Here is a 21,082-nt window from a genome sequence, read left to right on the forward strand (position 1 = left end):
TTTTTTTTTTTTTTTTTTTTTTGAGACGGAGTCTCTGTCGCCCAGGCTGGAGTGCAGTGGCCGAATCTCAGCTCACTGCAAGCTCCGCCTCCCTGATTTACGCCATTCTCCTGCCTCAGCCTCCCGAGTAGCTGGGACTACAGGCGCCGCCACCTCGCCCGGCTAGTTTTTTCTATTTTTTTTTAGTAGAGACGGGGTTTCACCGTGTTAGCCAGGATGGTCTCGATCTCCTGACCTCGTAATCCGCCCGTCTCGGCCTCCCAAAGTGCTGGGATTACAGGCTTGAGCCACCCTGGCCTACTTTTAAACAGTCTTCCTCCTGGAGCTTATTTCTCTGGGGCAGAGGCATAAACTCCGCCTCTGACAGCCCCTGAGGGCCCCGCCCCTACGCGCACCTCGCCTTCTTTTTGTTCACTCTATCTCCAGGGCGGGCGCCAGATGCCGACCCAAGCGGAAGTGACGTTAGGCGTCCGCCGGAGGTGTCGTTGGTGTGTTGCGCGACCAGCCTTGAAGAAGAACTGGGGCCTGCTCCCGGAGAAATACAGCTATGTCGATCGAAATCGAATCTTCGGAGTGAGTCCTGCGGTGGAGATGTTCCCGCCGTGCCAGGGGCCCAGAGGTTAAGGGTGTGGGGCGGAAGATACTCGGGGGAAGGCATCCGAGAGGCTAGGGAATGGAGGGCCATTTCCTTGCCCCCAAAGAAGCATCTTGGATCTGGCTATCTCGGAGGTGGGCCCACAGGAAAGTAGCAGCTCTCAGACGAGAAGCCCAAAGCCTCGAAGGAGGTGGCATGGGGTGGGGAAAACACACCTTGCAGACCAGAGTTCTATCCTTAGCCGACTGCTGGCGCGCTGTGATTGACCAAATTAAGGATCCACTCTGGACTCCAGTCTAATTGAATCTGCACACGGGGATAGGTCTCTTTTAAGCCTTGCTTCTCTCCCTGTCGAGCTTATGCAATGTGATTTGTTGTCTCTGTGCTCATATGGCCCCTTTGCTTTCCTCTGCCTAGCATTTATCACTCATTGTTGTCACTGTTTGATAACCTCACCCCAAACTAGCTTTGTCGGTGCCTAGGAGCTCCTTTTCCTTGTGGTCTCAGTGTCTTGCGTACCTTAGAGGAAGAGTTAATTGCTTTTGGAATGGATGAACAACTAGCTTTTGGAATGAATGAACAAGTCTCAGGCCTGATCTGGCACTGAATTTTGGTTTGTCTGTGAGCTCTCTGTAACCGCAAAGGAGAGGCAGACTCTGGAGACTGGGCTAGAAAGAAAAATTTTCAAGGAATAGGGAATGACTAAATAGTAGTGACTAAAGAAGACTTTAGTGTGCTTTTCCAGAACTCCATCCTCCACCTGTCCTTGCCAATACTTAATAATAATTAAATTAACAGACATAACTGTTGTGTTCTGAGTGTAAGGGAGGGAGAGGACCTTTTTTGGAGACTTGACTTTTTTTATTTTGAGATGGAGTTTCGCTCTTGTTTCCCAGGCTGGAGTGCAATGGCGCGATCTCGGCTCACTGCAATCTCTGCCTCCCGGGTTCAAGCGATTCTCCTGCCTCAGCCTCCCTAGTAGCTGGAATTACAGGCATGTGCCACCACGCCTGGCTAATTTTGTATTTTTAGTAGAGACGGAGTTTCTCCATGTTGGTCAGACTGGTCTCGAACTCCCGACCTCAGGTGATCCGACCTCAGGTGATCCACCCGCCTTGGCCTCCCAAAGTGCTGGCATTACAGGCATGAACCACCACGCCCGGCTTTTGGAGACTTCATACGAGGAAGGGAGGTTTATACATTCGGCAAATACTGAAATGATGTTAACCAACTTGTCCAAGGTCACATAACTTTGATTCAAATCCCAGACTGTCTTCAAAGCTTTTAACTCATTATGCATTCATTCGTGTTTGAAGGTAGGGAATTTGATTTTGTCTGTGTCAAATGTGAGGTGTTTGAGGAGAGAGATGACTTATTTTGGGAGTGTAAAATGGAAGTCAATGGAAATGTGCTAAGGAAGATAGTATCATACCAGAATAACAGGGGTCTAAGTCTGGAGACCTGCATACCTCATAAAGGGTCCATGAGAGAAAAAGACTACTTACAGTAGCAGCAATCAGTTCTCTTTTATAGTTGTTTTTAAGAAGAGGGGCCAGGTGTGGTGGCTCACACCTGTAATCCCAACACTTTGGGAAGCTGAGGCAGGTGGATCACTTGAGCCCAGGAGTTTGAGACAGCATGGTCAACATGGCAAAACCACGTTTCTACAAATACAACAATTAGCCAGTGTGGTGGTGCGTGCCTGTGGTCTCGGCTACTCGGGAGGCTGAGGTGAGAGGATCACTTGATCCCAGGAAGTCGAGGCTGCAGTGAGCCATGATCCTGCCACCATTCTTTCCAGCCTGAGTGAATGGGCGTGAGACCCTTTCTCAAAAAAAAAAAAAAAAAAGAAGAGGGTGTTTGCTTTCTTCTCAGGAATATATGCTCAAGAGCCACACTGCCAGTTTGAGTCCTGATTTTTCCGCTTACTATCTCTATTATCTGATCAAATTCTCATCTGTAAATTGGGAAGTAAACTTACCTCATAGGCTTTATTTTATTTATTTTTTGAGACAGGGTCTTGCTCTCTTTCCCAGGCTAGAGTGCAGTGGCATGATCACGGCTCACTGCAGCCTCAACTTTACGGATACAAGTGATCCTCCCACCCTAGCTTCCCAAATAGCTGGGACCACAAGCACACACTATCATGCCTAGCTAATTTTTTTTTTTTTTTTTTTTTTAGAGAAGGGGTCTCCTTATGTTGCCCATGCTGCTCTTGAACTCCTGGGCTCAAGGGATCCTCCCACATCAACATCCCAAGTAGCTGGGACTACAGGCATGTGCTACCATGTTTGGCTAATTAAAGAAATTTGTAGAGATGGAGTCTCACAGCTGCCTGATCTGGTCTCAAACTCCTGGTTTCCAGCAATCTCTCTGCCTCAGCCTCCCAAAGTACTGAGATTACAGTCATGAGCCAGCATGCGTAGCCTCATTTAGATTATTTTGTATCAATGACTAGTGTAGTTATTTAAAGTAATTCAGTGAAGTGTGCTACAATATAATTATAGGAATGAATAGGAAACTAGGCTCTGAATTAGGAAATAAGATAGTCACCTTGATACCAACTCCCTTATTAGCTGACTGAGACATTAGGCAAATGATTTCCCTTCCTTGAACCCCAGTGTCTCTATGGTTGGGGGGGTCCCCTTGTAATTTAGATTGTGTGATTTTGGAAAATTTTACTCACATGATAAAGAAATGATAAAGGAATGATAAAGGAAGGTGATTGAGTAGGAGCTTGGTAGGCTTTGTTTTTGACCTCTGGTGAGTGAGAATCCCTGAGCTGAATGATTTGTTTTCTTTCAGTGTGATCCGCCTTATCATGCAGTACTTGAAGGAGAACAGTTTACATCGGGCGTTAGCCACCTTGCAGGAGGAGACTACTGTGTCTCTGAATACTGTGGACAGCATTGAGAGTTTTGTGGCTGACATTAACAGTGGCCATTGGGATACTGTGTTGCAGGCTATCCAGTCTCTGAAATTGCCAGACAAAACCCTCATTGACCTCTATGAACAGGTGAGAGTGGTGGAGATGCTGATCTCCGTGGGTTGGTTTGCTGTGGGCCAGCTCTCTGACGAAAAAGCGTCAGCGAGCGTTCCTTCAAGCACAGTAGGGCTGCATCAGCCCATAAAACTTACAATGGCAAGGCTTGACATGGTATTTTTTCTCCCTTCTCGGAAAATCCAAGATTTCCCAAATTAAAATTCCACTTTTTGAGACTAGGTCTTGTTCTGTTACCCACTCTGGAGTGCTGTGGCAAGATCACAGCTTGCTGCATCCTCCATTTCCGGGATCAATCCTTCCTCCTGCCTCAGCCTCCTGAGTGGCTAGGAACACAGGCACGCACCACCACGCCTGCCTAATTTTTGCATTTTTTTGTAGAGACAGGATCTCACCATAATACCCAGGGTGGTCTCAAACTCCTGGGCTCAAGCAGTTCGCCAGCCTTGACCTTCAAAAGAGCTGGGATTATAGGCGTAAGAGAGCCTCAACTTTCTAATCACATAGTTAGTCTTTCTGGTAACTAGCTCCTACCTATCCTGAGCCATTTCCTTTGCACAAACCCAGGTGTGATTCAAGGGGCCCAGGAGTAACAAAGATACCCCTATCACTGGTTAAATTCCAAGAAGCTCCAAGTCAAGAACCTAGGACAAAGATCAGACAAATTTGTGATTATAAAACAGAGTAGACTTTTTGGAAATAAGATTGTAATTTGAAGTAAAAGTAGGGAAGTTGGTTTTTTGTTTTTGTTTTCGGGGTTTTTTTTTTTTTTGAGACGGAGTCTCACTCTGTTGCCCAGGCTGGAGTGCAGTGGTGCGACCTCTGCTCACTGCAGCCTCCATCTCCCGGGTTCAGGTGATTCTTCTGCCTCAGCCTCCTGAGTAGCTGGGATTACAGGCGTGCACCACCACACCCGGCTAATTTTTGTATTTAGTAGAGACGGGGTTTCACCACATTGGCCAGGCTGGTCTCCAACTCCTGACCTCAGTGATCCACCTGCCTTGGTCTCCCAGATGCTGGGATTACAGGTGTGAACTGCCGTGTCTGGGCAGTTTGTTTCTTTATAATCCATATGAGTTCAATAATTCCCAAATAAAATTTTGGTAACTGGAGAAAGGTTTCTCTGGAGCCCATGGGGGTATTCCCATTTTTAGCTTTCTTTGGCATCTACATTCTGAGCAAGAAGCTTGAGAGGAGGGGAGATTGGTAGATAAAAATGGATAGAGTTTGAAGGATTAAAATTACTAATTTTTTGAGACAGAGTGCAGTAGCGTGAGCTTGGCTCACTGCAACCTCTGCCTCTCGGGTTCAAGCAATTCTCCTGCCTCAGCCTCCCAAGTAGCTGGGATTACAGGCGCATACCACCACACCCAGCTAATTTTTTTGTATTTTTAGTAGAGAGTGGGTTTCACCACGTTGGCCAGACTGGTTTTGAACTCCTGACCTCAAGTGATCCACTCATCTTGAACCACTCCCAAAGTGCTAGGATTACAGGCATGAGCCACCAAGCCTGGCCGAATATTTATAATTACTTCAGTTGTCCACCTGAAATTGCTAGTGAAAAGGGAAAGGGGCACTTCCTGGCATTGGAAATCACTTTGACAGGCCATATCTGTGTTAGATATTTTACTGAAAAATATTAATAAGAGAATGTGTTGGAACATCTGTTTTTTTTTTTTTTTTTTTTTTAATTGTTCAGGTTGTTCTGGAATTGATAGAGCTCCGTGAATTGGGTGCTGCCAGGTCACTTTTGAGACAGACGGATCCCATGATCATGTTAAAACAAACACAGCCAGAGCGATATATTCATCTGGAGAACCTTTTGGCCAGGTCTTACTTTGATCCTCGTGAGGTATGACTGTGGTAATGTAAAGGAACTTTTTGTCAACTTTGGAAATATAATAACATCTTTTTTTTTTTAAATCATTTTATTGGATACTTTTTGTGATTTTGATTTAATTTTTGAGAATGATGCTTCTCTGTTTATATATGTTGGTTGAAATTTGCATGTGTTAAAAAAAGAATAATTTTATTCAGTTTTCTGATTATCTGCTGGTATGTTCACTGATCATTTGTGTGTCTTGCCCCTAACAAATGCAGTTTCATTCTAGCCTTTTTAGTCCCTAGAAGCTTGTGCTTTTGCTTCTTAGCTGATTATGCTTACTGGTAGAGCATGATGATAGATAGTCTTTTATTCTTCCAAAACCTTATTATCTGTATAGTTTCATTCTTCCTGCCCACCCCCCAGCCTTTCACTAGAGGTTTGTCAAAATAGGAGGAAAAACGATTAAAAAAAATTTTTGGGGGGTACATAGTAGGTATATATATTTATGGGGTACATGAGATATTTTGATATAGGCATGCAGTGCATAATGAGGGTAAATGGAGTATCCATCACCTCAAGCATATCCTTTATGTTACAAAGGATTCAATTCTTTCAGTTATTTTAAAATGTACAATTATTATTGACTGTAGTCACCCTGTTGTGCTATCAAATGCTGTTTCTTATTTATTCTTTATATTTTTTGTATCTATTAACCATCCCCACTTTCCTTCTTACCCCGCCACCTCCACCCTTCCCAGCCTCTGATAACCATATATCTGTATCTCCATGTTTTAATTTTTAGTTCCTGCAAATAAATGAGAACATGCAAAGTTTGTCTTTCTGTGCCTGGCTTATTTCACTTACCATAATGAGCTCTAGTTATATCCATGTTGTTGCGAATGACGGGATCTCATTCTTTTATATGGCTAGTGGTACTCCATTGTGTACATGTACCACATTTTCTTTATTTATCTATTAATGGTTGCTTCCAAATCTTGGCTATTGTGAACACTGATGTAATAAACATGGGAGTGCAGATATCTCTTTGATATACTGATTTCCTTTTGGGTGTGTACCTAGCAGTGGGATTGCTGGATCATATGGTACCTCCATGTTTAGTTTTTTGAGGAATCTTCAAACTATTCTCCATAGTAGTTGTACTAATTTACTTTCCCACTAATAGTGTATGAGGGTTCCTTTTTCTCCACTTACTCACCAGCATTTGTTCTTTCCTGCCTTTTTGTACAAAAGCCATTTTAACTGGAGTGAGATGATATCTCATTATAGTTTGATTTGCATTTCTCTAATGATCAGTTGTGTTGAGCACCTTTAAATAAACCTGTTTGCCTTGTGTATGTCTTTTTTTTTTGAGAAACGGCTTTTCAGATCTTTCACCCATTTTTAACAAAATTGGATTGTCAGGTTTTTTTCCTATAGAGTTGTTTGAGCTCCTTATATATTCTGGGTTTTTTTTTTGTTTTTTTTTGTTTTTTTTTTTTTTTTTGACAGAGCTCTGTTACCCAGGCTGGAGTCCAGTGGCATGATCTCGGCTCACTGCAGCCTCTGCTTTCTGGGTTAAAGTAATTCTCGTGCCTCAGCCACCAAGTAGCTGGGATTACTGGTGTGTGCCACCACACTCAGCTAATTTTTGAATTTTCAGTAGAGATAGGGTTTCACCATGTTGGCCAGGTTGGTCTCGAACTCTTGGCCTCAAGCGATCCACCCGCCTCGGCCTCCTAAAGTGCTGGGATGACAGTCATGAGCCACCACACTTGGCCTTGTGTTCTGGTTATTTAATTATTTATTTATTTTTCTGAGATGGAGTCTTACTGTTGTCGCCCCGGGTAGAGTGCAATGGCACGATCTTAGCTCACTGCAACCTCTGCCTCCTGGGTTCCAGGAATTCTCCTGCCTCAGCCTCCTGAGTAGCAGAGATTACAGGCACCCACCACTACGGCCCGGCTAGTTTTTCTATTTTTATTTAGTGGAGACGGGGTTTCACCATCTTGGCCAGGCTGGTCACGAACTCCTGACCTCAGGTGATCTGCCCGCCTCAGTCCCCCAACGTGCTGGGATTACAGGCATGAGCCGCCCCGCCCGGCCGTATTCTGGTTACTAGTTTGCAAGTATTTTCTCAGGAGGAATAAAAACTTAATAGGCACTGGATAATGGAATGTCAAAGTAAACTTAAAATGAGGATAAAGGAAAGGAGTTTAGATCACCAGGATGGGATTTAACTTAGAGGTGGTGAAGCACTTCTGTGCTGGGAGCCATTTAAGAAATTACTAAAGAATATAAAAGAATTCTTGGTTCTGCAAATTTTTGAAAAACTGGAAAAACAACTCGGTTTAATATGGTTTACTTGGACTCTTTTCAGAAAAATAGCAGTGTGTCCTTTGGCCAGGAACTCAGTGAAAAAATAATAATAGTGTGGATTGGCTGACCTCAGTTTTCTCCCAACTCATACTTTTGAAATGCAAGTGGACAGAATTGGGAAGTCATTTTAAAAAACTAAATTAGTTTAATCCCTTCTTTAACTGGGTAATTTCTTTTCACATTTTCCTCTGTGTATGCTTTTGCTTGTTTGTTTTAAGTAAGCACACTCATATCTTGTTGTTGCTTCTTGGAAATGATGCTACATCCTCTCCTTTTTCAGGCATACCCAGATGGAAGTAGCAAAGAAAAGAGAAGAGCAGCAATTGCCCAGGCCTTAGCTGGTGAAGTCAGTGTGGTGCCTCCATCTCGTCTCATGGCATTGCTGGGACAGGTAATTCAATTCCTTTAGAGGCCAGGCGTGGTGGCTCACACCTGTCATCCTTGCACTTTGGGAGGCTGAGGCAGGAGAATCACTTGAGCCTAGAAGTTGGAGACCAGCCTAAGCAACATTGTGAGACCCTGTCTACAAAAAGTAAAAAAATTAGCAGGGTATGGTGGTGTGTGCCTGTGGTCTCAATTACTTGGGAGGCTGAGGTGGAAGGATCACTGGAGCCCAGAAGGTTGAGATGACAGTGAGCTATGATCATGCCATTGTACTCCAGCTTGGGCAATAATAGAGTGAGACCCTGCCTCCAAAAATAAAAATAAATTTAAAAAGTGAACTGGTACAATTTCCTAATTTCCTTTGTATAAACTCTGTCTTAGCTGAAGAAATCGTACACCTTAAGAATTGGTGACTACCTACAGAGTTGCTTATACCAATAACTGTGCTGTTCCACTCTCCTTCTTTCCTGGGAGAGGCAATATAGATTAGTGGTTAATAACAAGCTCTGGAGTCAGTTAGAATTAGGGTTACCATAGAATTTATCATCCTGTCTGAGATAGTGTTGAGAGTACTATTGATCACTATGCCAGAACACCAAGTGCAAACAGTAACTGTCCTGGAAAAACTGAAACAAATGCCCACCCTGGTTAGAATCCAGGCTTTCTCATTTACCAGCTATATAGTCTTGGCAAATTACTTTACTTTTCTGATCCCATTTACTCATCATAGTATTGATGAGTAAGGATTAAGAGAAATAATGTTCATAAACACTTTATACATTTCCTGGCACCTTGTAAATAGTAAATGGTAGCTGCTGGTGATGATTTTTTAAAAAATTACTAATAGTGTTGCCAGCATTGTCATTATTATAAAGCTACCTAGAGTAATAGATATTTTATAAATAACAAAGGGCACAAGTGATTAATAGGGATGTTAATAACCTTTTTGCACTAAATCTGCATTTAGAAAAGGATCAAAAAGCTATTTGTTGTAGGCCTGCAGTGATTCTGAGATTTAAAAGTAAGCTGCCTTTAAATTTTTTAATCAAACTAATAGCTGTGCATCGTTTAAGTAGTACTTCAGGGCTTACAGTGAAAAACAGTCCCATGTGCTTCCCTTCTCCACGTCTGGTTCTTAACTTTCCTATTACCTCCATAGCTGAATACCATGTTTATACTGTTATTACCTGATTTTTTTTTTTTTTTTTTTTTAGTCATTAGCAACTAACTTTCTTCACTGAAAAATGATTTGTCTCATACCCACTCTCCTCAATACACACTTATTCTTCTTCCGGATTTTCAGTAGGGTTGTATCACAACTTCTGGTTCGATCTGTATTCAGTGTTTACATAGTTATTTTTATATAGATATTGTTCACAGCTAAAAAATAATTACATGTAATTTCTTACATAAATTTTTATGATTTGCAATAATTATTGCTTTATTTTTTCTTTTGCCTAGTTTTCTATGCACTTCTGCTAGTCCAGCCTGAGTATTTCTGGTAGAACCCTCAAAAGTCCTTTTTTTTTCCCCTTGCTGATACCTTTCCTGAGGCCCTTCTCTCTTTGTTCTCATCAGGACTAGTTCTCTTGTATTGCTGCACAGTTACTGTACCAGGACTTCTCTCATCTTCATACTGGGAATTTTGGGCCTCTTTTTTTTTGTAGATCTTATTTATAGATTCATCATTTTTCTTTCTTTCATAGTTAGACCTCTTTTTTTTCTTTTTTTTGAGACGGGGTCTTACTCTGTCACCAGACTGGAGTGCAGTGGCACGATCTCGGCTCACTGCAATCTCCGCCTCCCAGGTTCAAGCAATTCTCCTCCCTCAGCCTCCTAAGTAGCTGGGACCACAGGCACCCACCACCACGCCCAGCTAAGTTTTGTATTTTTAGTAGAGACAGTGTTTCATCATGTTGGCCAGGATGGTCTCGATCTCTTGACCTCGTGATCCGCCCGCCTCGGCCTCCCAAAGTGCTGGGATTACAGGTGTGAGCCACTGTGCCCGGCGTTCTTTTTTTGTTTGTTTTTTGTTTTTTGTCTTTAATTAAATGAAGAACAGGGCCTTGCTGTGTTGCCCAGGCTATCCTGCCTCTGCCTTCCTAAGTACTGGGATTACAGGTGTGAGCCACTGAGTCCAGCCTCGACTTTCATTTTGTGGGAGTACTGAGGCCAGTAACTTCCTGAGAAAGGAAGTGTAGGAATGAATTTTCGAGATTTTACTTGTGTCTGTAATACTGTATATCTTTCTCTCTAAATGTTTAAAGTTTTATTTTCTTCCCTGCCCCATATTGTTCCTATTTTTTCTTTTTCTCTGAGTTCTCCTCTTCCCTGTTTGTTTTGGTGACCATATGTGGAAGTTTTCCTCAAATACTTAGAGATCTCTGCTGTGGTTTATATTTTAAGAGTGAAACATTAAATAACAGAATTATATGTCCGGTTGGGTGGTTGGAAGGAGGAGTTTGAGAACTGATAGAGTTCAGCCTGGGATGATAGGATGGGGATCCTCACTTGTCATTCTCTGCAGAAATATTCTCTTGGACTGGTCAGCTTTTCCAGAGAGTAGTTCCTGCTTGGAGAGTAGTTCCTGCCTGGAGAGTAGTTCCTGCCTAAACCGTATCTTGAGAACCAGAGCTGAGAGGATGCAAGTAGGAGTGGAGGATAGAGAAATCTCACTGTTCAGCATACCAGTGTACACTGAACCCCCCAGTTTTCATTGTGGCTTCTCACCTCCACCCTGTCCTCAACTCTACTGAGATTTGCAGAGCCCAGGACCTCAACCTTTCTAGAATGTACATTACCTGATTTCTCTTGAGGCTAAGGTGAGGTAGTTGCACAGGGTTGGGAGAAGTCGTGGTAGCTAACTGCTCCTTATACAGACTTTAATATTGCCCCTGTTTTCAGCCCTGTGGCGTATGTGATTCTTCCAGTTCCTAAGCCTTTTTGGAGTTTTGCAAGGTAGTTTGACTTGCTTCTTGTGGCTTCCCCTTCTTCACCTTGTACAATTAGGTTTCAGTTTTCTCTGTTCTTGGTTCCCACAAGTCCATTCACTTTTCACCTCCTAAAATTTAACTAACATTTTTTTCTTGCTGTTCTCCCATTCTCTTTGTCTTTTGGGGCATGTATCTTTTTTATTCCTTAATTACCATCACTTTAGTAGATTTTTTACAGAGAGTGGAAATAAACTCATGTGTTCTACATTTAATTGGTTATATGTGAAGAGCCAGTGAGGTTTTTGTTCTAGGTTTCGTTTCCTTTTAGTTTCTGGTTTGAGTGACTTGGTAGAAAATATAAGAAGGGCAGATTTGTTGGGGGCTGGGGGTAGAAACTAGAGATAGGAGAAATGATCCATTTTTAGATGTGCTAAAGTCCTGTGGGACATACAAGTGGAAACTTGTAGTATAGGCACTTGGATCTGTGAATCTGGACCTTAACCTAGAGATTTTGGCTAAAATTATAGATTTGGAAATTATAGTAGTAGTTGAAGCTGTAAATGTAATTACCTATGGAAAGCATGTAGAATAAGAATAGTAAAAATTTGGCCAGGTGTGGTGGTTCATGCCTGTAATCCCAGTACTTTGGGAAGCTGAGGTGGGCCTATCAACTGAGGTCAGGAGTTCGAGACCAGTCTGGCCAACATGGTGAAACCCTGTCTCTACTAAAAATACAAAAATATTAGCTAGGTGTGGTGGCTTGCGCCTATAATCCCAACTATTCTGGAGGCTGATGCAGGAGAATTGCTTGAACTTGGGAGGTACAGGTTGCAGTGAGCTGAGATTGCACCATTGCACTCCAGCCTGGGGGACAAGAACAAAACTCTGTCTCAAAAAAAAAAAAAAAAAAAAAAAGAAGAAGTAAAAATTTGAGAAGGAAACCACAGGGAACACTTAAAGTCAACAGAGCAAACAGAGAAAAAAACAGCCAGAGAGATAAAAAGGAACCTCGAGAGAATGGGTTTAGAGCAGCTAAGAGAGAGTTTGAAGAGTGTTCATTAAGATCAACAGCAACAGAAAACATGATGAGGGTCAGAAAGGAGTCTGGTTTGGCTGTTGGGATATCTGAGATGCACTGCCAGTGGAAAGGTGGGGACAGAGCGATATTGCAGTAAGATAAGGAGTGAATTTAACTGAGAAGTGAAGGTAGCGAATGTAGATGGCTCTTGAACCTTGGTGGTTAAGGGAAGGAGATGAGGGTGGTGGGGAGGGAAGAGGACAACAGAAGCTCAAAAAGAACACAGGGCCAGACAAGGTTTTTTGGTTTTTTTTTCTTTTGAATATGGAAATGATTAGAAACTGTTACAGGCCAGAAGAGGGTACAGATTGATTGGAGAGAGGTCCAAGGAGACACACATTCTCTCTGGTGATTGCAGGAAAACATAAACATAAGTAAGATAGGAATTTTGGAAAGCAATTAATATATTTAGAAACATTAAATATTTCAACTATAATAATCTTAGAATTTTAAAGTTTAGAAAGTTGCTAGATACAAAATATACAATTTGATTGCACTCCTGTTTATCAGCAGCAGCTAGTTAGAAAATTCAGTGGAAGAGTGTTCTGTTTATAGCAGAAATATATAATATAAAACCTAGCATTATCTGGGAAATAGATGATTTCCATTTTTAAAAAGGCAAAAAAAAAAAAAAATCCTTCAAAACTTACAATAGAATACTTGAATAAATGGTGAAACATTGATTTTCTGGGATAAGACTGACATTCAATACCAGTTCTCAGATTTAAAGCAATTATCATAAAGATTGCAGTAGGATTAGAACTACTTTACAAAGGAATTTAGCATTCATCTGGAATAATAAACTTGAAAATACATTTATCAGGCTGTGCACGGTGGTTCATGCCTGTAATCTCAATGGTTTGGGAGGCCGAGGCGGGTGGATCACCTGAGGTCAGGAGTTCGAGACCAGCCTGGCCAACATGGCGAAACCTCGGCTGTACTAAAAATAGAAACATTAGCCGGCCATCATGACGCACACCTGTAATCCCAGCTATTTGGGAGGCTGAGGCACGAGAATCACTTGAACCCGGGAGGCGGAGTTTGCAGTGAGCCAAGATTGCGCCACTGCACTTTAATTGAGACTCTGTCTCAATTAAAAAAAAAAAGAAAAAATATATTTAGCAAAGAAACTTTGGAAAGGAAGAATGTTGAGAGCGTACTAGGCTTAGAAATACTGCATTTAATAAAGACCTATAGTTTGCATCATTTTGGTAGTGGGCACAAGAATATCTGTTGCAGGCCGGGCGCGGTGGCTCAAGCCTGTAATCCCAGCACTTTGGGAGGCCGAGACGGGCGGATCACGAGGTCAGGAGATCGAGACCATCCTGGCGAACACGGTGAAACCCCGTCTCTACTAAAAAAATACAAAAAACTAGCCGGGCGCGGTGGCGGGCGCTTGTAGTCCCAGCTACTCGGGAAGGCTGAGGCAGGAGAATGGCGTAAACCCGGGAGGCGGAGCTTGCAGTGAGCTGAGATCCGGCCACTGCACTCCAGCCTGGGCTACAGAGCGAGACTCCGTCTCAAAAAAAAAAAAAAAAAAAAAAAAAAGAATATCTGTTGCAACCAGTGCAACAACAATGCAAAAACCCAATCCTGTTATTTATAATAATTCCATGGATGACAATGGGGAATACCACAAAACCTAGGAATATAGGAAATATAGTATATGATGTTGGGACACTGACTTTAGAATTGAGGAGGAGAGGTAAGATCAGAGCCTGCTCCCATATTTTATGTAGCATAATTTCAGATAGAAAGTTAGATATTTTAAGAAAATAGAAAAACACTTGGAGATATATAATCTATCAAACCTGATAGTCTTCCCAAGCTTAGAGATTAAACACCAAGGAAAAGATCAACAGATTTCATCACTTGAGAATGGAACTTAAGATGAAAAGAAACCTATAAAGCTATAATCCAAAAATAGACATAGTCACAGCTACTTGGAAGGCTGAGATAGAAGGACTGCTTGAGCCCAGGAGTTTGAGGCTGCAGTGAGTCGTGATCATGCCACCACACTTCCAGCCTGACAGAGTGAGAACCTCTCTCTTTAAAAAGAAAAGTTGGTAAAATAATTCTTTGTAGCAAACATAAACAACAAATACCTTTATCACATTAAAGTTCACAAATTGGTGAGAATGGTAAGATTATGATAGATAAGTGAGCAAATACCATGAACAGTTAACAGAAGAGGAAATATATCTAATAAATACAGAGAACAGTTCAACTCAATCAGAGAACTGCCTAAAGTAGGGTATTCTATTTCTACTTATTAAAGTAGCTAAAATTTTTAAATCAGCAGTCCCCAACCTTTTTGGCACCAGAGACTGGTTTCGTGGAAGACAGTTTTTCCACAGATGGTGGTGGGGGTGTCAGAGGGGTGGGTTTCAGGATGAAACTCTCCCACCTAAGATCGTCAGGCATTAGATTCTCATAATGAGTATGCACCCTAGATCCCTCGCTGCGCAGTTCAAAATAGGGTTCATGCTCCTATGAGAATCTAATGCTGTGCAGATCTGGCAGGAGGTGGAGCTCAGACTATAATGCTCTCACTCGCTGGCTACTCACCTCCTGCTGTACAGCTGGGTTCCTAATAGGCCATGGACCGGTACTGGTCTGCAGTTCAGTGGTTGGGGACCCCTGTTTTAAATGATATCCAAAAATTATTGATTTTTCTTGGTATAACAAAAGGAAAGGGGAATAAACATTGATTGTGTGCTTATTATGTGAACATGTGCTTATTATATAGGATTCACATATATTATTTAGTCTTATCCTCTACGAATTAGGCTTTTTTTTTTTTTTTTTTTTTTTTGGAGAAACAGTCTCGTTCTGTTGCCCAGGCTGGGAGTGCAGTGGGACTATCTTGGCTCACTGCAGCCTCTGCCTCCTGGGTTCAAGCAATTTTCCTGCTTCAATCTCCTGAGTAGCTGGGATTACAGGCATGTGCCACCACACCCAGCTAAGTTTTGTATTTTTAGTAGAGATGGGGTTTCACAGTGTTGGCCAGGCTGACCTGGAACTCCTGACCTCAGGTGAACTGCCCGCCTTGGCCTCCTAAAGTGTTGGGGTTACAGGCATGAGCCACCACTCCTGGCCCCCGAATTAGGCTTTTTTTTCCTGACTTTTTCAGTTGGCAAAACTGGGAGTCAAAATGACATAGTTGGTGAATGATTTAACCTAGGACCATCCAAAGTTCATTATTTATTTCACCCCTCATAAAGCAGTTGTGAACACTATTGCAACTGCAACTTTTTTTGGAAAGCAGCCCTTTTGGAAAGGAGTTTGGCACTATATATCAAATATATCAAGAGCCTTAACCATTCTTGTTCTTTTTGGATTTAGTAATTTCTTTTCCAGGAATATAAAATAAGAGGGGAATATCCCCAAAATAGAAAAAGCCTTATGTCCAAAGATGTTCATTGCAGCATTATTTAGGTGATTGAAAAATTGGAAGCAGTGTAAATGTCCACTAATATATTGATTAACTGTGAGACATCTACTTGATGGAATGTATTTTACAGCCATTAAAATGATAGCTGTGACTAGTATGATCTATTGATAGGTGAAAACAAGAGAAAATAAAATTTTACATATAGTATAATTACAACTAGGTTAATGAAACATATGTAGGGGGGGAAATATTGGAAGGTAGTATATAAAATGTTAGTAGTGGGTGTGTTTGAGTGTTAGTACTATGGGAGATTTCTGTTTTCCAGGTTTTGTTTATAACAAAACAGCCACACCTATAAGAAAATAGGTGGATGACAGACTTGGTTCTCAGAGTCCCCTTCCACCCTTAGATCAGCCTGTGTTCTTGGACACACAGAGGAGCACGGATTATGTTGTGTTTGGATGGCCAAAAATAGTTGGGGTCTAGATGGCTCACAGCTTACTCTGAACCTCATCCTTTCGGGCTTGGTTTCTGAGCAGTCATGACCAGATCTTAAAAGCACCTGAACAGATTGCTATACTTTTTTTTTTTCCTCATAGGCACTGAAGTGGCAGCAGCATCAAGGATTGCTTCCTCCTGGTATGACCATAGATTTGTTTCGAGGCAAAGCAGCTGTCAAAGATGTGGAAGAAGAAAAATTTCCTACACAACTGAGTAGGCATATTAAGGTAGGATCCTAAGACATTCAGCCAGTCAGTAATCATTTGTTGAGGACTTGTCATGGGCTCAGCCAGGCCCTGTGCCAGGGGCTTGGATACTTGAGGAGGAGAACTCATTCTCCAGCTCTGACAATATTCAGGGTTGCTGCAGGTGTCCACTGGGATACTGCTGTGCCTGGGAGTGGTACACCTCAGATGTGTCATCTAATGGATGGACATCTAGCTTGACATCTAGCCCATCATCTGCCCTTGCACTGCTTCCCAAGAAGCCTGCATTTGGAAGAATGGTTAGTTCTTTTTTGGTTAAGTCTGGGACTGTGAACTTTCTATGTACTTCTCCTGTTCAACATTTTTGTTTTGCCTGCTATGTGTCAGGCAGAGTGCCAGTCAGGGATTACAAAGTGGGCTTATGTGATGTGTGAGGAAAGTGACTTTATCATCTTATGGTTTTTTTTTTTTTTTTTTTTTTTTTTAACTGAGAGTTTTCTAGGAAAAAGTTTTCTAGGTAATTCCCAGAATTACAAGCATATTTGCTACTTTAGCATCTCTGTATTACAGTTTCTCTGGATTTGTGCTCTAAATTCCTGGATTTTAAAATACTTCATATTCCTTAAATCTTTGACTTTAACATTTTGGATTTGCCTTTTCTGGATTATATATTTTAACTTGTAGATAAAGATATTTTTGAGCAGCACCTTTATTTACTCTGCCTGAAACCTTGAGACAAATAGAAGTCCATCGTTATTATGCTGCTGGGCTAAGATTTTCTGTTATAAACACTTTCCTTTTTTGGCATTTAAGGTGAAATCCACATTAAAGCTTTTCTCTGTTCTTTCCACCTAATTTTCTGTAGTTTTCATCTGTTATTGGGAGCATCCTCACTAGCAAATGCTCAGGATGCATTTATCAGACAGTATATTAATTTTAATTAGTTCTTCTAAGTTTGGTCAGCTACACATTATCACTTGATTAAATGAAGGTTGTGAAACACTGATGGAAAGTGTATTTACAAAATAATGTATGGAAACATACGTTTACTTTGAAAAAATGAGTTATTCCCCCCGAGATACACAACAGGAACATGTTAGGCCATATTGAGTATGAAAGTCATGCTAACAGTGGCTGATTCTTGCAAAACATTATGGTCTGAACTAACAGGATTACTTGTTCTAAGTCCCATGTTAAAATAGCTTTTGTCCTTTTCTTAGGAAATATCAATCTCACATTCAAAAAACTAGCTTCAGCTTAGTGCCTAGACATAAAACTAGTCAGAGAAAAATACATCCACCCAGCTCCCTGCGTCCAGGTACAGAAATACCCCTCCAATGCTCTATAATATGGGCCAGCTATGACTTTATGCTAGGGCAATGTTTCTCAAAAGGTTAAAATAGGAATTATTTTAAGTCCACTGGATAAAAATGCATCTGTTTCATTGTTTCATTTGAAACAGTTTGGTCAGAAGTCACATGTGGAGTGTGCTCGATTTTCTCCAGATGGTCAGTATTTGGTCACTGGGTCTGTTGATGGATTCATTGAAGTATGGAACTTTACTACTGGAAAAATCAGAAAGGTAAAGTATTTTAAATGTGTTAACCTTCCTAGTGAAAAAATTACTGATTTTGAATTACTTACGTATGCCCTCACTCTAAATCAGATTAGTTGAAAAAGGATCTGAATGTAATGAACATGTATTACTTTTGCAATTAAAAAACTCATTTAAAGCTAGGGACAGTGGTGCATACCTGTAGTCCTAGCTACTCAGGAGGCTGAGGCAGGAGGATCACTTAGTTGAACCCAGGAGTTCAACCCATCCTGGGCAGCATAGTGAGACCGTGTCTCTACAAAAAAAAAAATTTTTTTTAATTAACCATGCATGCTTGTGTGCACCTATAGTTTTAGCTGCTTGGGAGGCTGAAGTGGGAGGATCCCTCAAGCCCAGGAGTTTGAGGCTGCAGTGAGCCATGATTGTGCCACTGCATTCTAGCCTGGGCAGTGACGCTGTCTCAAAAAAAAAAACCGGTATTTTTAATTAAATTCCAATTTTATTAACCAGGAGAGGACCTTTATTATCTATAATCGTTTTATTATCTATTATTTTTACAAGTAAAACATTTTTTTTCAGGCTGGGCACAATGGCTCAGGCCTGTAATCCCAGCACTTGAGGAGGCTGAGGCGGGTGGATCAACTGAGGTCAGGAGTTTGAGATGATCCTGGCCAACATGGTGAAACCCCGTCTCTATTAAAAATACAAAAAAAAAAAAATTAGTTGGGCGTGGTGGTGGGTGCCTGTAATCCCAGCTACTTGGGAGGCTGAGGCAGGAGAATCGCTTGAACGCGGGAGGCGGAGGTTGCAGTGAGCCGACATCATGCCACTGCACTCCAGCCTGGGCAACAAGAGTGAAACTCTGGCTCAGAAAAAAACAAAAAACAAAAAAACAGAGTTTCGTTCTTGTTGCCCAGGCTGGAGTGCAGGGGCACGATCTCGGTTCACTGCAACTTCCGCCACCCGAGTTCAAGTGATTCTCCTGCCTAAGCCTCTGGAGTAGCTAGCATTACAGGCATGTGCAAAAAAAAAATTTTTTTTTTCCAAGGGGTTATATGTACAACTGATACAACATTCAAAAAACAGAAAAAGTTACTCAAGTAGCATTTTGCTCCTACACTTGTACCTCAGCTAGTCAGTTACCTTCCTTGGGCCAGCCAGGATTACCAGTTTCTTATGTAACTTTCCTGGAATATCCTGTGTGTGTGTTATTTATTATGTATCCTTTTCAAAATTTTTTAAATACAGGTGATAGCATACTACATACCCTGTTACACTTCCTGCTTTTTATAGCATATGTTAGAGATTATTGGTGTATTATATTACATTGCATGGATTGAACCATGATGTATTTAACCACCCATTTTATTTAAGATCATTTCCAATCTAACCTAATTGTAGTACTAATTCTATTTCTCTTATGTATGAAGTTAAACATCTTTTTATATGTGAAAAGCCGCCAGTATTTCTTTTTTATTTTACTGAAGCCACTAATATTTCTTACACTATGAAGTCTGTTAGTATCTTTTGCCCGTTTTTCTATTGGATTATTCTTTATTGATTTGTAGGAGCTCTTTATATTTTAAGGAAATTAAATTTTATAATATACATTACAAATATTTTAAAATTTTGACTTTTATGTCTTGATTTTGCTTGTTTTGTTTTACAGACTTAAATTTTTTTTTATATCATTAAATTTATTCATCTTTTCTCCTACAGTTTCTTCTAGTACTTTAATCTTTTATTTTTATTTTTTATTTTTTATTTTTTTGAGACGGAGTCTCGCTGTGCTCCCAGGCTGGAGTGCAGTGGCGTGATCTCGGCTCACTGCAAGCTCCGCCTCCCGGGTTCACGCCATTCTCCCGCCTCAGCCTCCCAAGTAGCTGAGACTACAGGCGCCCGCCACCACGCCCGGCTAGTTTTTTGTATTTTTAGTAGAGACGGGGTTTCACCATGTTAGCCAGGATAGTCTCGATCTCCTGACCTCGTGATCCACCCGCCTCGGCCTCCCAAAGTGCTGGGATTACAGGCTTGAGCCACCGCGCCCGGCCACTTTAATCTTTTATGTTTAATTATTGACCCTTCTAGAATTTGTTTAGGAGGATGAAGTTGGTGTAGATCCAACTTAGTGTTTTCCTCAAATAGCTATTTACTAACTTTTATTCACTGATTTAAAATATAATTTTTGACTGGGCGCAGTGTTTCATGCTTGTAATCCCAGCACTTTGGGAGGCTGAAGTTGGTAGGTCACTTGAGGTCAGGAGTTCGAGGCCAGCCTGGCTGACATGGTGAAACCCTGTCTCTACTAAAAATATAAAAATTAGCTGGGTGTTTTGGTGCGGACCTGTAATCCTACTTGGGAGCCTGATGCAGGAGAATTGCTCGAACCCAGGAGGCAGAGATTTCATTGAGCCGAGATCGCATCACTGCACTGCAGGCCTGGACGACGGAGCAAGACTCTGTCTCAAAAATAAATAAATAAAATGTAATTTTTATCGTAGAGTGCCAAATTCTACTCTATGGGTAGTGGATTTATGAGTGATTTTTACTTTCTACTTTATTTTATTTTATTTTATTTATTTATTTTTTTTGAGATGGAGTCTCGCTCTGTCGCCCAGGCTGGAGTGCAGTGGCCGGATCTCAGCTCACTGCAAGCTCCGCCTCCCGGGTTTACGCCATTCTCCTGCCTCAGCCTCCCGAGTAGCTGGGACTACAGGCGCCCGCCACCTCGCCCGGCTAGTTTTTTTTTGTATTTTTTAGTAGAGACGGGGTTTCACCGTGTTAGCCAGGATGGTCTCGATCTCCTGACCTCGTGATCTGCCCTTCTCGGCCTCCCAAAGTGCTGGGATTACAGGCTTGAGCCACTGCGCCCGGCCTTACTTTTTACTTTATATATTTCTGTATAGTTTGCTTTTATTTTTTAAACCAGGTAGCTGTCTCACTTTATAATTAGAAAAAAATAAGAAAGATAATCCATTTGAAAAATAATGGATAATAAAAGAAGCATCACAAATAAATAGATTAGTAAACTGTTTCAGGAAACGTAGCTGATGATTTGGAAAAAATATTAGTTTAGTTTCCCACATCATACAGAAATAGGTAAGTTCAAATTTATTACATATGTAAAATATGAAACTAGATAAATTTTGCCTAGAAAAAATCAGTAAGCAAAAGATCTAGAGTAGTATGTTGGTATTTTTAATAATACTAATTTGAATTGTATAAAATTATTTA

General features: G+C 41.3%; 1 protein-coding gene across 2 annotated transcripts in view; it reads left to right on the top strand.

Moving 5' to 3' along the window:
- The first annotated feature begins 440 nt into the window (after nt 1-440).
- The window catches only part of SMU1 (SMU1, DNA replication regulator and spliceosomal factor), a 36,338-nt gene continuing 15,696 nt past the window's right edge, over nt 441-21,082 (top strand). Inside the window, exons 1-6 of one of the 2 annotated variants that reach the window (XM_025360633.1) lie at nt 441-573; nt 3,401-3,611; nt 5,296-5,448; nt 8,078-8,188; nt 16,186-16,314; nt 17,756-17,875. In XM_025360633.1, the coding sequence (XP_025216418.1) occupies nt 548-573; nt 3,401-3,611; nt 5,296-5,448; nt 8,078-8,188; nt 16,186-16,314; nt 17,756-17,875 (750 nt within the window). In that variant the 5' untranslated portion in view covers nt 441-547. The remainder of the gene's footprint in view (nt 574-3,400; nt 3,612-5,295; nt 5,449-8,077; nt 8,189-16,185; nt 16,315-17,755; nt 17,876-21,082) is intronic. The other variant, XM_025360634.1, reaches the window with a different exon arrangement.

Source organism: Theropithecus gelada, chromosome 15, assembly GCF_003255815.1.
Source record: "Theropithecus gelada isolate Dixy chromosome 15, Tgel_1.0, whole genome shotgun sequence".
Lineage (NCBI taxonomy): Eukaryota > Metazoa > Chordata > Mammalia > Primates > Cercopithecidae > Theropithecus > Theropithecus gelada.